Raw genomic sequence first — 16,260 nt, forward strand, 5'->3', positions numbered from 1 at the left:
TAAAAAAACACAATGAAAACATAACATTGCATTTCACTATTTTTATTTCAAGCAGACTGATGCAATTCAACAAACTTACGCACAAGTATAACAGCAACTGAAAGGGCAGTATTCTAGCCTCCATTACCCATTCCAGAGTAAATTCTTACCAGCACATCTGTCAAACACAGCCACAGCAACAGAACCACCCTGCCCTCATGGGATGACCTCACAGCCCAAGGCATCAGGAGTTGCATGGAGCTGAGGAGGAAAAGGATGTATGCAGGGTCACCACAACAGGGAGGAAAAAAAAATACATTAAGAGACTACCTTACCATCAGAAACTGCTTCACACCCCCTTGCAATTAGGGAAGAAGGTGTCCCAATCTGTGTTCTCCAAGGAAAAAAGGACTTGATGTTGCAAAGAGAAAAAGGAGAACACCGGGACAACCTGCCCAGAGAGACACACACACATACCCGAAACACCCCCCAAGTAGGACAAAAGTTCTTCTGAAGAGAAACAGGTGAATGGAGAAGGAAAGAGGACCGATGCTGTCCTTTGGGGAGTCTTTAGGGGGGAGGGCCACGCAGTCCCACCCAAACAGGTGGAGCCTCCTTTATTTCTGAACTCCACCCCTACCTGAGGATGGCTTTTGCAGGGAAAGAGAAGGAGTTCCCACAAAGCAAACCCAGGAATGAGATTGCCCCAAATTAAAGAAAAAGAGGGGAAGATTGGGGGGCGCGACAAGAGAGCTACAAACCACGAACTACCCAGACAGGTTAGTTTTAGCGTACCTCCTCTCTGATAGAAGAGAATTTTGGAAGCTCAGGGCTGAACTGGGGGGGGGCGTCCTTGATGTTCTCTGAGCTTGGTGGTTTTCTTGCAGACGTTTCACTACCCAACTAGGCAACCTCATCAGTGCCGGAAGAGAGGAGGTTTGAGAAGGATAAGGAGGAGGAGGAGAATGAGGAGGAGGATTATAGGATCCCTGCTCCTCTCTGAGCTTGGTGGTTTTCTTGCAGACGTTTCATTACCCAACTAGGCAACCTCATCGGTGCTAGAAGGGAAGGGGGGGGTTTGCTCACTGGCAGGGCCAGCCATCAGTACATAAACAGAGAGCAAACCCCACTTCCTTCGAGCACCGATGATGTTACCTAATTGGGTAAGGAAACACCTACAGGAAAACCACCAAGCTCACAGAGCACCAAGGACCCTACATTCGCCTCCCTCCTCCTCCTCTGCAAACCCCTCTCCCTTCTCGTGCTGATCAATGTTACATCTAATGACACACCTGCAAGGAAACAACTCAGCCAGGGGGTCTTCAAACTTGGCCCTTTGATGACTTGTGGACTCCAACTCCCAGAATTCCTCAGCCAGCCGAGGAATTCTGGGAGTTGGAGTCCACAAGTCACCTACCTTCCGAGGTAGGTAAAATGAGGACCACAGATTGTTGGGGGGCAATAAGCTGGCTTTGTAAAAATGTCGCTGGGGGGGGGGAGGGAAAGCCCTAATAAGCAGGCATATACATAGAATGAAGGCTATTGCTAAGCACATCGTGCTTTAGATTGTAAGCCGCCCTGAGTCTTCGGAGAAGGGCGGGATATAAATGGGATTAAAATCAAATTAAAATTAAAAATCAAAGGGCCAAAGTTTGAAGACACCCCCCCCCTGAACTAAGCTCAAAGAGAGCACACCAAGGACCCCACAATCCCCCTCTCTACAAACCCCCCCCTCTCTTCTGGCACTGATGATGATGTTACCCCGTCTGGTCACGAAACGTCTGCCAGAAAACCACCCAGCTCAGAGACCACCCAGGACCCCCCTCAATCCCCCTCTAAAGATACCCCCCACCCACCCTATAGAGCAGGGGTCTTCAAACTTGGCCCTTTGATGACTTGTGAACTTCAACTCCCAGAATTCCTCAGCCAGCATGCTTGGCTGAGGAATTCTGGGAGTTGAAGTCCACAAGTCATCAAAGGGCCAAGTTTGAAGACCCCTGCTAGAGAGAGAGAGAACATGCCAGAATAATGGGGGGCGGCGGCTGAGGACAGCTGCCACAGGCCCTGAAGAGGCAGTCCAGTCAAGCGAGGGGCCGCTTCACCCTGCCCGGCCAGGCCAGGCCCCTTTCAGGGACGCGAGGAGGGCTGGAGGTCGGCCTATCGAGAAGGATGGAGACCGGGGCGGGGGAGTGGGGTGGGGAAGACCCGGGCCTGAAAGTTGGGGGGAAGGGAGTGAGGAAAAACTAGGCCCGACGCCCCGCCTGAGGGGAGTCTGGGTTGGTGGGGGGAGGGGCGGGCGACCTTCGGAGCCCGCGCTCGCCGCTATCTACCTACCTGCCGCCGCCGCCGCCGCCGCCGCGCGCACGCGCAGTCCCAGCCGCCTCTGTTGTTGCCGCGGCTGCTCCCTGGCCCGGCTCCCTCTTCGCCCCGATTGGCCGCCGCGCTAACTTCGGGCCCTCATTTGCATAAGGCGGGACTGGCGAAGCAAAAAGGGATTGGCTGAAAAGAGGGAGGCGGAGAGGGACGGGAGCCGGCGCTTCAGCGCAGACCCGACGAGGAGCTCATAAGGGGTTTTTAGTGCGCCTGCGCGGGGGAAGGGGGCGCGGCTGGTTAGGCCAGGGATCCTCAAACTTGGCCCCTTTTCAGACTTGTGGACTTCAACTCCCAGAATTCCCCAGCCAGCCACGGCTGGCTGGGGAATTCTGGGAAGTTGAAGTCCACAAGTCTTAAAAGTGGCCAAGTTTGAAGAGCCCTGCCCTAGGCTGAAGAAGAAGAGGCGCTTTGCAAGAAGCGCGTGCGGTTTCTTGCCGGGCTCCCTCCCTCCCTGCGTGGGAAGGGTCTGCGGATTGCACCCCGTTTGTATCCAAGACTGTCCGTTTGTTTCCACAGATGGGAGAGCGGGCAGATCTTCTTCGTGGCTTGAATCAGGGGAAGAAGGAAAGTGCTTTTTTTAAAAAAAAATGCCACTGCGAACAGTAAAATAAATAAATAAATCAAAACGTCTCTGCAAGGGCTGGCAAGGAGACACTTGAATCTGGGGCCTTCTGCATACTTTTAGCAGACCCAGCAAACCCCCAATCCTGCATAAAACTATGCACTGTGCACTTGTTTTTAGATGGAAGACTATAGAAATTGAATGAATGAATGAATGAATGGTGGCTCTTGTTTTGACCCATCACGTATAAGGTAAAGGTAAAGGTTCCCCAGCACATGAGTGCTAGTCGTTTCCGACTCTAGGGGCTGGTGCTCATCTCCGTTTCAAAGCCGAAGAGCCAGCGCTTGTCCGAGGACGTCTCCGTGGTCATGTGGCCGGCATGACTAGATGCCAAAGGTGCACGGAACGCTGTTACCTTCCCACCGGAGTGGTCCCTATTTTTCTACTTGCATTTTTACATGCTTTCGAACTGCTAGGTTGGCAGAAGCTGGGACGAGTAACAGGCGCTCACTCTGTTACGCGGCACTCGGGATTCAACCCGCCAAACTGCCGATCGACCTTCTGATCGACAAGCTCAGCGTCCTAACCCACTGAGCCACCGCGTCCCTCATCACGTATACCACCAGCAAAATATTTGAGAGAGAAATAGTATTGGAAGGTAGCCTTCCCCACCCCCACCCCGTGTCTGTCATTCAACGACTGTGCAGAAGTTTCAAAAACAACTTTAGTTTAAATATTTGGAATGCTAAGAGAATAAAATTCTAATAGACTTTCTCCAAGCTCCATGCTGTTTTCTAATTCTAATTAAAGCCTCTTCAGCAGATTTCTTCAGTCTCTCAACATCCAAATCTTTCTGGTCTATTTTAGCCTTACCCAACTTGTGGGATTTATCAATATTCTGGGAACTGCAGCTTCACGGATTCCCCAGGAAATGTGGCCATTACCAGCTCTGGCATGTCTAGAAAGTGCCACTGGGAATTGCATGTTTGTTACATGCAACAACGCTAAAACCTAATCCTAAGTCTTTGGGCAGACTGTCTCTTGTCACCCAGAGTGTTTTTTTAACGACATCCAAGCATTGTGCTGATTGAAGAGTGGTTTATAGCATCTCAGCAGTGCCCGGATGACACCCACGCATGTCTCTTAGACCTCTTTGGCTCCTATGGTAAGATACCAACCAGTATTGCATTGGGAAATACATCACACCATTCAATGAAGAACTCAGATCAACTTTCTGCACAGAATATTTATTAGAACCGAATGTGGCAATTTAGAATTTGCTTCAGCGAAACCAGAAGGGCAGAGAAGAACAGCACAGCATCAAAAATAACATTTTGTAATAACCTGGCGGTGCCTGTCGAAAGCAATCTTTCCGTGATACAAGTCCTCAAGGACATAGGGCAGCAGTTCAGTTCTGCCTAAAATACCACATGGTGCTTAGGTAAACTCTGCTGTTTGCAAAACTCCACCTTTGGACAATGAACCGGAAGCAAAAGTTTACATTAAAAAGAAATCAGCAGAGAAGATATTTACTAAAAAAACAAAAAACCAGACCTCACCTGACTTGGGATTTGCCCAACTGAGATGCCTTTCCAAAATGTTAGACTACAGCTCCTGTAATTCTGAACCAGCTAAGCCCCGTGCAGGATTATGGAAGTAGGAGTCAAACATATCTGGAGAATGATGGGTTGGGCATGGCAGTAGTTTTATAAAGGTAAAGGTAAAGGCTCCCCTGCACATGCGTGCTAGTCATTTCCGACTCTAGGGGCCGGTGCTCATCTCCGTTTCAAAGCCAAAGAGCCAGGCTGGCATGACTAGACACCAAAGGCGCACGGAACACTGTTACCTTCCCACCGTAGTGGTCCCTATTTTTCTACTTGCATTTTTACGTGCTTTCAAACTGCTAGGTTGGCAGAAGCTGGGACGAGTAACAGGCGCTCACTCTGTTACACGGCACTCGGGATTCGACCCGCCAAACTGCCGACCTTCTGATGACAAGCTCAGCGTCCTAACCCACAGAGCCACCGTGTCCCTTTTTGTTTTATACCAAGGTATAATAAGTTTTATACCAAGGACTAATACTTGTGAAGATAGGAATTGTTAATTAAGTTAGATTTAATGTAGCTAAATATGACCTTCCCAGAAGACATCAAAATATGGCCCCTGGCTTTGACACTGAAAGGTCAAGGAGTCACTTTCTTGGTTGATTTTTTTCCAACAACAAAAATTTCAATGTGCCCTTTTAGATGAAGCAAGTGCAATCTGCCTGTCTCGGCATTACGGGATGAGGTCCAGATTATGTCATCTTTGACAACTAGCTACTTTTTCTACCATCATTCTTAGCAAAGGAAAACTCTTAAGGAGGGAAAGAGGAAAATGCATGTCCAGTTTGGCTGACCATCCTGCTTCTAACCCTCCATTGGGATCCAGGGAGAGAAAATTCTGACAGAGTTGCAATTAGCAAGCTGCCAACATCTGCTGGCTTTGTTGTCGTTCTGGAATCAAGCAGTTGGGAAGGTGAATTACGATACCCGTTTTTTGATCTCAACCTTCAAGGAAAGAATTAAGCACCTGCCCAACCCCGATTGCTCCTATCAAATGTAGAAGGTCTTCACTTGGCAGCATTCAGAATAAATGCTTTTGGAGATGTTCAACATCTCTCTTTTTCATTATTCCACAAACAAAATATAGGGAATCTTGTGCGCAACACCTACATTCATACCATAAAAGAACAGTGTTGGGTTATAGGAGACGTCATAGCATTCTCCCTCTTGAGATTATCCTGTATATTGCTTCATTTATTTCAAAATATGCAAAGCTAATTCTGCTGTAGATTGAGCCTCTGCTCCCACAATCTTTTCCCATGTAATTTAAGGAATTTAACTCGGGAGAAGCCTATTTCCCACCGCTTTGTACTGGCAGTTGGAAATAGGCAATGACCCAAGTTAAAATTGATATAGTGTGTAGAAAACAGAGACTGAAAATAAGGCTATGTTTCTTTCCCCCTTCTTCTTCTGCTTACTGTTTGTTAGAAGTTCCAATAAACTAATCATAGAAAAAATGATCACATCTATTCCCCCATATTTATATTCCAGATTTTTGGCTAATATACAAAAATATATTAAGCTACTAACTAAAAATCCAGTTTAAAGCTTCAGTATAACTCTCTTCACTTGAGTCTGAAAAGAATAGGTGTAAAGGAATTAAAACTCAAGAATTCTGCAAAAAAAAGTATGTTATCTTGCATATACACTTATCCTTTTAGAGACACGGGATACAAATGTGTAAGAAATTAACCATAACTGATTTCCCAACCATGAAGAATGTCTAATCTCACAACAAAATCAAAGATACTTATAAAATAGTTATTCCCCAGAGAGACAATTATGATAGGAGTAGACAGTAGACAGAAGTAGACAATAGACAGAAGAAGCTGCCTGATGCTCAGTAGGACAATTGGACCATTTAACTCAATGTTTTTCCAACTTGGGAACTTTATAATATGTGGACTTCAGCTTCCAGAATTCCATGCTGGATGGGGAACTCTGGGAGTTAAAAATCCACACATCGTAAAGTTGCCAAGTTTGAAAAACATTGAGTTAACTCAATATTTTCTTCTCTGGGTAAAACAAGAACATCATACAAAGGAGTGATTCTCCTGGCGCTTTGGATTCCAACTCCCATCAGCCTCAACCCATGGTAAAAGAATGTAGAAGACGTCACCTCAGTGCCTGATGCTTTCAAAATCAAACCCATCCCAGGGATGCCAGAAGGCAAACTTAGAGGTTTGAGATTCTTACTTCGAGCAGTTCTGGAGCGTTTCAAGCTCAAAAAGCTCCAGAAATGGTTGGGGGTGAAAAAAAAAGGTTTTTGTGCCTGATGCCTTGAGAGCTTTGGAATCAAAACATTTTGCACACCCATTTAAAATCCTTTGCATTCAAGGCACATGTTTTGGAATTGAGCATTCCTAGCTGTAGCTAAAGACTTCCCAGGGATAAATGGAATAAGAAGTGCCCCTGATGATTCAATCTTCCTCCCTCCCTCTTTTTTAAAAAAAAAACCAAAACAGATGGTCCTGCTTCCTCTCATTCCTGGTATAATGCCTGCTTTTATCAGTTGCTGGCCAAGTGGATTGAATGGATATCCAAGATGCCACCGTGGAAGGAAGAACAGAAGGACTTTGGGACAAGCCACCAAGGCAGGAGGAGGTGCAGGAGGAGCCCCCCAATGCAGCTGTTTGAAAACGAGGCAGCGATCCCTCCTATTCCTGATGCAGCATCCTCAGTGACTCTAACTCCACCTTTGCTAAACGGGAGTCACTTGGCCTGCCTGAAGATGAGGGATAACTTGAGGACATGAGGAAGGGGGTGCTTGCTGAATCAAAGAGTCCTTAGGAGAACCCGGGTACATGGATGAAGGCAGGCGTCTCTTTGGGCAGGCTGGTCCAGTCCCTGGAATCTAAGGAGAAAATTGGATAGGGAACACGTCAGCTAGGCTGACAATCCACAGGTAGAATCTTGCTAAAGAGAGATCCAATCTAGAAGTAAGGGGAAATTTTCTGACAGCAAGAACTGTCAGAAAACGGAATCGCTTGCCTCCTGGAATTGTAGATGCTCCACCGCTGGAGATTTCAAAAAGAAACTAGACAACCATTGGACTGGGAATGGCATAGGTCTTCTACCTTGAGCAGGGGGTTGGACTAGAAGACCTCCAAAGTCCCTTCCAGCCCCATGATTCCACGTTCTATGCTCTAGGCAGGATCTCCACCCACATCTCCAGATCTCTAACCCTTGTAGAACATGCTCACCTAAAAGAGCTTCTCATAGCACTTATTGCAGTGGACAATATCCCGATGAATGAAGATTTGATCCAAGAGGTCTCCCATTGGCTTGTGGCATATTCCGCACTGCGAGAGAAAAAGCAAAACAGTCGCTCTCTACTTAGCTGCAGACATGTCTTCTGCATGCCTATACAATATGCAGACTGGTGCACCAGTTGCTCTGCAGCTGACAACTTAACAAATAACCAGTGGCTCCATCTGTAATATATTTGCCATGTGACTGAAATCAGACTGTGCACGAATTCACAGGCTAAAGCTTAGGGGTGTCAGAAAGAAACTGTGAGACCTAATGACGAGGACATCCCATTATGCAGCTAGTAGATAGCTTCCCATCTACTTTCTTCTCCTGACTTATTTATTTGTATCGTGTCTTTATTATTTTTAACAATAACTCAACTCTAACACACTTTCGTACAAGAAAGAGAGAGAGAGAAAGAAAGAGAGAGAGAGAGACTGGCCCAAGGTCATCAGGTTAAGCTCTGGCCAAGCTCTCATGTTTAAGATGCGACTTAAACTCACAGTCTCTTGCTTTCTAGCCTGGTGTCTTAGCCACTAGACCAAACTGGGGCGTCTTCATAGCTCCATGAATACCACAGTTATAAGGAGCACCCTTACTTTGAAGCAATATTCGTGGCAGCTGATGTTGAGGTTCTCAATTGATATCTTGGCACAGTTGTGGATTACTCGGCCACAGTAAGTACAAATATCTTCCAAAGACCTAGGAGAAGAAAGGAAGGTGATGACAGTCCAAGACAGTGGTAAACTTTCTCCTAGCTTCACAGAACCTCATGTTGAAGAAGATACACTGTTTTCTGCACTACTGTCTATGCAACTCAGAGAGCTCTTATGGCCAAATCCTATCCGTAGGGGGCAAAACTGGTGGTGAAATGTTGGAAGACAGAGGTGTGTCGAGCACACTGTCTTGGTGTCAGTGTCTCCTGCTCTCTGTGAAATTGCAAGGACGACACTTGTCTTTTGCCTCCCACTTGAAAACACAGACTAACTGTAGGAAAAGGAGTGGCAAATTCTGAGGTCAGAGTTAAAAGAGGGATCAGCCTAGGACCCCTGCATAGCCACAAGTGAACTAAGACCACCCCCCTCCTTGAATTCTGTTTATCCTTATCTAAATCCAAGTAGGTTCTGTTAGTTGGGAATATTCCTGCGTGTAGGCATGAGCAGCAATAAATAAGTTTAATTGGACCTTCACCTGTGGACTTTTTGCATCTGGCACTGAATTCTTGATAAAATTATGTGCTGGATTTCAGGCTCACAAGCTCTGCTCAATTAATTAGTGTTAGCTGAATTCGCACAACACACAAGAATCAAATCAAATCAAAAGTGATCCCTGTAATCACAGAACACTTCCCAACAAACTTTACCAAGGGTAATTCACCCAACAAAAAAAAAAACAATAGCTAGGTTCTCACAATATTTTGGACCACAGTACAATCCCATTTCTGCCTGGTTCATGAAAACTCGGCAGTTGTCTGCTTTGGAAGGGATCCCATATCAATCCACAGCAGGAACAACATGCCGAAGGTTGGCTATACCTTTTTGAAGGTGTGCTATTTAGGTAGCTGGAACTGCTGTGGCTTGGATTCTCAAGTTCAGACAAGTCAACCAAACTGCGACTGGAGAAGGAAAGGCATGAATGAACAAAGCACGGTGAGTGGGGGGGAAAAGGTACTAATGTGAAGATAACAGGAGAAAATAATCAAAGGACCCCCAAAACTAAACGTGGGCCCGATCAAACATCGCAAGCAAATTCTTCTGATTGGCATGAGATTTTTTCCTGCATTGCAAACAGAACTGCTGGCTTGCCTTCCTCACCTGTTGTAACGCGGGGAGGAGGACAGTTCCATGCTTTTGATGGATTCTTTCACAAAGAGGAGGCCTTTGCTACAGGGGGCGAAAGAGATGCACATTTCAGAGGAGGCACTGATCGATAAGGAATGTAATATCTGCTGTGTTGAAAAGCTAGAAGAAAGAGTTTCCCCCCTTCAAAAGAACTCCCTCTTTCTTCGGTATACGCTACCCTGATGCAGAGGGATCTGAATCATAATTAGAAAAATTCTTCTGTTCAAAGGAAGCAGGGAGATCCTTTGCCTCGGAATCAGTCAAAGTCCTGCAAGAGAAAGAAATCTGAAACACTATAGCATCACGTTTGCGGGTCAGAATAGTCAAACTTGGTTGTCGTGCTTTCTAGGCAAGATAATTTCCTTTCATCCTCCCTTTGCAAAACAGAAGTCAGCAATGTGCAAGCGACACACATGGATAACAACGCGTCTACCCATCCAGGTATATCCTGCGGGTTCTGAGATAAGCTGCTGTAAAATGAATAGCTCAGGACAAAATCTTTAGGAAAGCCAGCCTATATATACAAAGAATCAAAGGAACAAGTGACTGTAATGCCATCTGCAGGGTGATTTGAGATATTGTAAAAACAGGAGAAGAAAATGTCTTGTAAGGATAGTTGGCTGCATAGATAAATGGGTACCCTACGTTTAGGGGAAAATTTACTTTTTTTTCTTTTTATTTTTGGTGCCTTGCAATTAGTCTCGATTCCTAGCAACTGCCTGGACAAGTCCTTGCAGTTTTCTGGGCAACATTTCAGAAGCAGCTTACCATAGGTTTTTTTTTCCCTAGGGCTGAGAGAGAATGACTGGTCCAAGGTCACTTGGCTGGGCTTTGTGCCCTGATATATATATATTTTAAAAAATATTCCAATAATTCATATATATATATGTATATATATGTATATGTATATATATATATATATATATATATATATATATATATATATATATATATATATATATATATATATATATATATATATATATATATATATATATATATATGCGTTAACATTAGGGTATTCACTTCTTTAACTTTACCTTCCACTCTCTGTGTCACAGATGTCCTTGTAAAAAGGCACTCTGTGGCTTTTTGGAATATTAATCCCAGCATCTCTGAAGGGGTAGTAAGACGTACTAGGAAGAAATGTAGATATGTATTAATTCAAGTCTTAACACACACACACAAAAATACACCCGTAACAACAAATGAAATGATGTAATGAACATACAAGAGAGGGAATTCCGAATGCTAAGATCCAGACCTTTATTCTGAACATTACTCAGCTTAGTCGAATTACAGAATAACAGAGTAATAGAGTTGGGAGGAATCTTGGAGGTCTTCTAGTCCAACACCCTGATCAGGTAGGAAACCCTATACCAGGGGTAGGCAACCTTGGCTCTTTTACGACTCGTGGATTTCAACTCCCAGAATTCCTGACCCTGCTATGCTGGCTCAGGAATTCTTGGAGTTGAAGTCCAAGAGTCGTAAAAGAGCCAAGGTTGCCTACCCCTGCCCTATACAATTTCAGAAAAAGTTACCGTATGTCCTGAACATAATGTCCTAAGCTTACTATAACTTTGCTTTTTTACAATGCTCATCCTGGGGTTTTTTTCCCCCATTCTGAATTCTCTCTTGGCAAAACCAGCCTCCCATCCCACCCCCCACCCCCCAGGGGCTAGATTGTATCATGGGGGGAAAACAATGCAAGCCATTCCCCTACTCTTCACTGAAGATGTGAGCTTACCAAAGATCAAGCTTGTAATCGTTAGGGAAATCTTCAAGAAAACACTTTTTTTAAATAATAAAAAAGCAGTTCTGGAGAACACAGCCTCTTCTTGGCCAGATCATTTTACAGCTTTAAGAAAGATTTATTTTACTTTATAAGATAGTTGAAACGTTTGCGATTGGTCATTTATTAAAACAGAATGGCCGTAGAAATGTCACCTGCTTCTGGGTCAGTTCTCAGATTGGATTTGCAAACCATATTTCCCCTGTCGCTCCTCAAGGTGCTTCCTTTAAGATTTCTAAATTCTAGTGGGCTCTCTTCCTTAAAATCTTTGCTCTTAAACATTGACTTAGAAATCTTAAAGATGGAGAAATATTTCAGATAAATAAAGGCTTAAGAATATGCCAGTAATGCCCAGGAGCCTCGCCCCCCCACCCCCAAAGGACTGCTATACCATAAGAGGCCAGAAGTTCATTGCAAGTCTACGAGTGCTAATTGATATGTAAAGATGAAAATTTAGAAATTATGGCTCTCAAACATGATAGATCTCAGGTTGAGGAGGAAGAAAACGACAGGAGAATGTACAGTGTCTCTATAGCTTGCTACTGTACGCTAAACGCTGATTGGCTTCTTTGTGGTCCCTGCTTTCCGCTTTTCTAAATTATTTAATTGGACCGCTCTTCAGATTGATGAGGCTTTTCAACAGACAAATGCCCCCTCCAAGACTTATGAAGACATACATCCTCTCTAAAGTAGGACATTTGGGCCATCTCCTCATCCCTAGGAATGACCCACTTCTTTTGATCTCGAATTATTGCCTCATTACCGTCTGCTGTTGAATGGCTGATTGTACAAGTAGGAAGCTATTCCGCGGTTGAGTCCCAACGTTCTGCGGTTGTAAAGTTGATTGGTCCTGTTTGTCCCATTCCTAGACTCTGAAGATCTGATAAAATGGCCAGCTTGGTGATCCAGAGGTGAAAAAATCCTGAGATCAATGTCCAACACAGGGAGGATTGTAAACTGGGTTTTCTGTGACTGGTTTAACATGCTAAAAGTAGTTAGTCCCTCTAAAGAAAAAAATAAAAGAAATCCTGTCTCTCTCTCTCAGAGGACAGTTGGTTAGAAGGTTACTTTCCAGAAATTACCAGTTTAGGTAATCCATAAACATGGAAGATTTCTGGGAATAAGCATCTGGGAATAAGTAGCATCCTCCAGATGTAAAGAGGTTGAGTGGAAAGGAAAACCAGCCACATCTGCCTGGGGTTGAAGAAGCAAATGTCAAATAGTTTGCAAAAATGACAAACTATTGTAATGCTAACAGGAGACGGAAAAGACCAACCAAGATTACAATCCTAACCATATATACTTGGAAGTTAGTTATTAGAACTCAAAGGCTCTAGCATCCAAGTAATATGCTGAGAATTATGATGAAGGAGAATGTATCAAAAGGAAAGAGAAAATGAAAATATCCGAAAGAAGAAGAACAAACTCTAGAAACGACTCCAACCTTAAGAATGGAAAATATTGACAGGAATGTAAGTAGCCCATTTCATGAGTTACTTCTCATGAAATGTGTTCAGTATAAAATAATTCTTCAAATAGCACTCAAAAATATTTGGCTATTTGCTGAGGAATTTAGAATCCCAAAATCCACTGGGAAGAACTTGGAGGAGGGGGGGCAGAAGATGGGAAATGAGGAAGAGAGATGGATAAACAATGCATAATAAATATCATATATCCAGTCTTTAAAACATGCCTTATCATACTTCTTTGTAGCATAGCTGAATTGACTGTGAAAATGCAGATTAGGTTTTCTATCAAAACGAAGGGAGGACATCGTTAAAATTATTCTCATGAGATGCTTATAATCACCTGGCAAAGAGCATTTTTGGGCATCTCCTGTTCAGGATCAGCTAAGAGCTATAATCACCAAGATTTTAAAAAAAGATCTCTAAAGTAAAATTAATTTCAGCTTCTTAAAGGGATTGAACACCATGAAACAAAAATGTAACGCAATTCAAGAGAAGGAAAACACTCTTTATGCTGCATAACAGCCAAACTGCTTAGAACAAATTCACTGATCACGAGAAACATAAAATTAACATGATGGGAAAAAGATGCACCAATTGAACAAAAAGCATTTGTAGAATAATTTCCTATTATCTGGTTTGCGAAACTTCACAAGGTGTGTGAATGCTCTCAAATACTGGAATACTGCTATTGCGGTCACCCCTACTCCTTCTTTTCTCTAGACTAAAGGTAAAGGTAAAGGTAAAGGTTCCCCGCACATGCGTGCTAGTCGTTTCCGACTCTAGGGGCCGGTGCTCATCTCCGTTTCAAAGCCGAAGAGCCAGCGCTTGTCCGAGGACGTCTCCGTGGTCATGTGGCCGGCATGACTAGACGCCAAAGGCGCACAGAACGCTGTTACCTTCCCACCGGAGCGGTCCCTATTTTTCTACTTGCATTTTTACGTGCTTTCGAACTGCTAGGTTGGCAGAAGCTGGGACAAGTAACAGGCGCTCACTCTGTTACGCGGCACTCGGGATTCGACCCGCCAAACTGCCGATCTTCTGATCGACAAGCTCAGCGTCCTAACCCACTGAGCCACCGCGTCCCTTTAGACTAGTCAAACCCAAATCCTGCAACCGTTCTTCATATGCTTTCAAATGTATTAGATTGTTTCTGTTCAGTATTTTGTGTCCCAAAATACAGTCTGAGAGACAGAAATGAAAGTGAGGAACAAGCATTAATAGCAGATAGTGGTCCATCTGTACCCCAGTATTATTATCTACCAGTAGTTGTGGTGTCCTTGTTGAGCTCAAAGACAAATACGTAGAAGAAAAGTATGGGGTTTTTTGTCCATCAAATGCCACATGCTTGTCCTGATTTTATTACATATCAGACTTGAAGCCCCTGGCTGAATATGTTTTTTTTTATTGAAAAGTTTTACAATACATTTTATCTTTAACAATCCCTCCCCCCCTCCCTCCACCCAACCCTTCCTAACCCTCCCTAACCCTCCCCCCCTTCCCCCCTCCCCCCTCCCCGACTTCCCAGAGCTAAATACAAGGTATAAAAGTAAAAACAATCATAAACAACCATATGTTAGCAACAATAAACTATTAAGTCTATTGCACTCTAGCTCATATGAAATGACTAGAAGCAATACTAATATCACATAAAAAAACTTATACAAATGCTAAATGAAACTTTTTGGTCCCATATTTGTTCTGGACCTGGCTGAATATGTTAAAGCTAAGAAATATGAATCTAATCCAAGAACTCAGAAGCTCAAATCTTATTTCTCAAAGGAACTTAGAAGATTCCAAAGTTTCCTTTCCTTTCCTTTCCCTGTTTCTAACCGATGCCCAAAATCAACTTGCTAATTTCAAAGGCATAACAAACAGATTGAGGTGAGGAGGATGCACCCTTACCACCTGACATGTTGAATCAAGAGGGATTTTTTTTAAATAAAAATGAGCCTTTGAAAGGAACCACAGGAAGCTGGGAACCAAGAAAGAAAAAGATTGTACAATCAAAAATATAGAAGAGCTGAGGTATTTTTTGGCCACTTCATTACTGAACAAGGCTGCATTTTGTTCACAAGAGTCTTTCCGACCTTCTCTTCTTCTTTTAAAGATATTTCAAAGCCAAATCTGCTTTCCTTGAGTTGAAGGAGAAGAGGCAGGAAATATAAAATAACGCTGGACAATTACTGTGCGCAACATAGGGTTTCACCAAGGTGTCGGGAGCAGACAAGGTGCCCTTACCTGTCTGAATCTTCATCTGGGAGCAAAGTGCCAGTTCCTTACCTGTCTGACTCTTCATCCGATCTCTGATCTCTGTACTGGTTATATGGGGAGGTAATTCTACTCTCTGTAGCAAAGGAACTGCACCTGCCAAGGGAGAAAAGGGAATGACTTATTTACTTCTGCCCTCCAGGGATTCTCATTTGAGCAGAAACTGGTAGGGCAGATGCATCAAAAGGTCTGCTGAGCTTCTGTTCCTCCCAAAACAAGGACAGGAATTTCTACAAGTGGTCCTTGCTTAATGACTCTCATCCAGAGGCTGTTCAGACTTACGAGGACACTGAATAAGTGGTACTTATGGCCAGTGGTGGGATTCAAATACATGAACATCCCGTTCTCTGTGTGGATGCCACTTCTGGAAGTCTATTCTGGGCCTGGGCAACAAAAAAATTAGCTACTGGTTCCGCCAAAGTGGTGCGAACCGGCTGAATCCCACCACTGCTTATGACCAGCCCTTGAGGTTGAGGCTACTGCATCGCAGTTGCGGTCATGTGATTGTAATTGGGGCATTTGGCAACCAGCTAAATGCTCCAGAGTTCCACAGTCACACGCTTTGTGATTTGTGTCCATCTTGGCTGGCTTCCTACAAGCAAAATCAAGGGGGAAGCCAGAAGGAAATCAGAAGGATCCCACAAGGTCCTCGCTTAGCAGCCCAGTATGGTCCTCGCTTAACGATTGCAACCAGGATTGCCAGCACTGCTGTTGCTAAGCAAGGAGTTCATGTGACACCATGACCATATTGCTTGGCAACAGAAATTCTGGCCCCAATGACCATCGTTAAGCAAGGACTACGAGTAGTCTCTTAGTTTGCAGCAAAAGATCACATTCTACCTCATTTCAACCAGCCAGAATCCTTTGCCCAAACTTTATATGTTGTACACAACATTTTGCTATTCCCTTGGAAATGATAAAGATTAAACGTTAAATTTAAAATATTAATGGACCTAATGTATTAGGTCATTGACTGTCTAAAAGATGGAATGTTAAATTAAGATATGCATAAACTGAAGATTATTGATAAATGCTAGAAAGTTATTTTTTGTTTGACTGATAGAATAAGAATTGTGTTGGTTTGAATAGGAGACAGTATATATTAAGGGGGAAAGAGAGG

General features: G+C 43.9%; 1 protein-coding gene across 5 annotated transcripts in view; it reads right to left on the minus strand.

The window, feature by feature from the left end:
- Positions 1 to 4,155: 4,155 nt before the first annotated feature.
- Positions 4,156 to 16,260, minus strand: part of LOC308673153 (zinc finger protein 185-like) — a 45,903-nt gene continuing 33,798 nt past the window's right edge. For 4 of the 5 annotated variants that reach the window (XM_081336632.1, XM_081336630.1, XM_081336631.1 and 1 more), the window contains 8 exons: positions 15,153 to 15,236; positions 10,652 to 10,747; positions 9,790 to 9,879; positions 9,585 to 9,653; positions 9,305 to 9,385; positions 8,370 to 8,472; positions 7,722 to 7,820; positions 4,156 to 7,372 (listed from right to left, as the gene is read on the minus strand). In XM_081336632.1, the coding sequence (XP_081192758.1) occupies positions 7,722 to 7,820; positions 8,370 to 8,472; positions 9,305 to 9,385; positions 9,585 to 9,653; positions 9,790 to 9,879; positions 10,652 to 10,747; positions 15,153 to 15,236 (622 nt within the window). In that variant the 3' untranslated portion in view covers positions 4,156 to 7,372. The remainder of the gene's footprint in view (positions 7,373 to 7,721; positions 7,821 to 8,369; positions 8,473 to 9,304; positions 9,386 to 9,584; positions 9,654 to 9,789; positions 9,880 to 10,651; positions 10,748 to 15,152; positions 15,237 to 16,260) is intronic. The other variant, XR_014027587.1, reaches the window with a different exon arrangement.

Source organism: Vipera berus (assembly GCF_964194415.1).
Source record: "Vipera berus genome assembly, chromosome: 11".
Classification (NCBI taxonomy): domain Eukaryota; kingdom Metazoa; phylum Chordata; class Lepidosauria; order Squamata; family Viperidae; genus Vipera; species Vipera berus.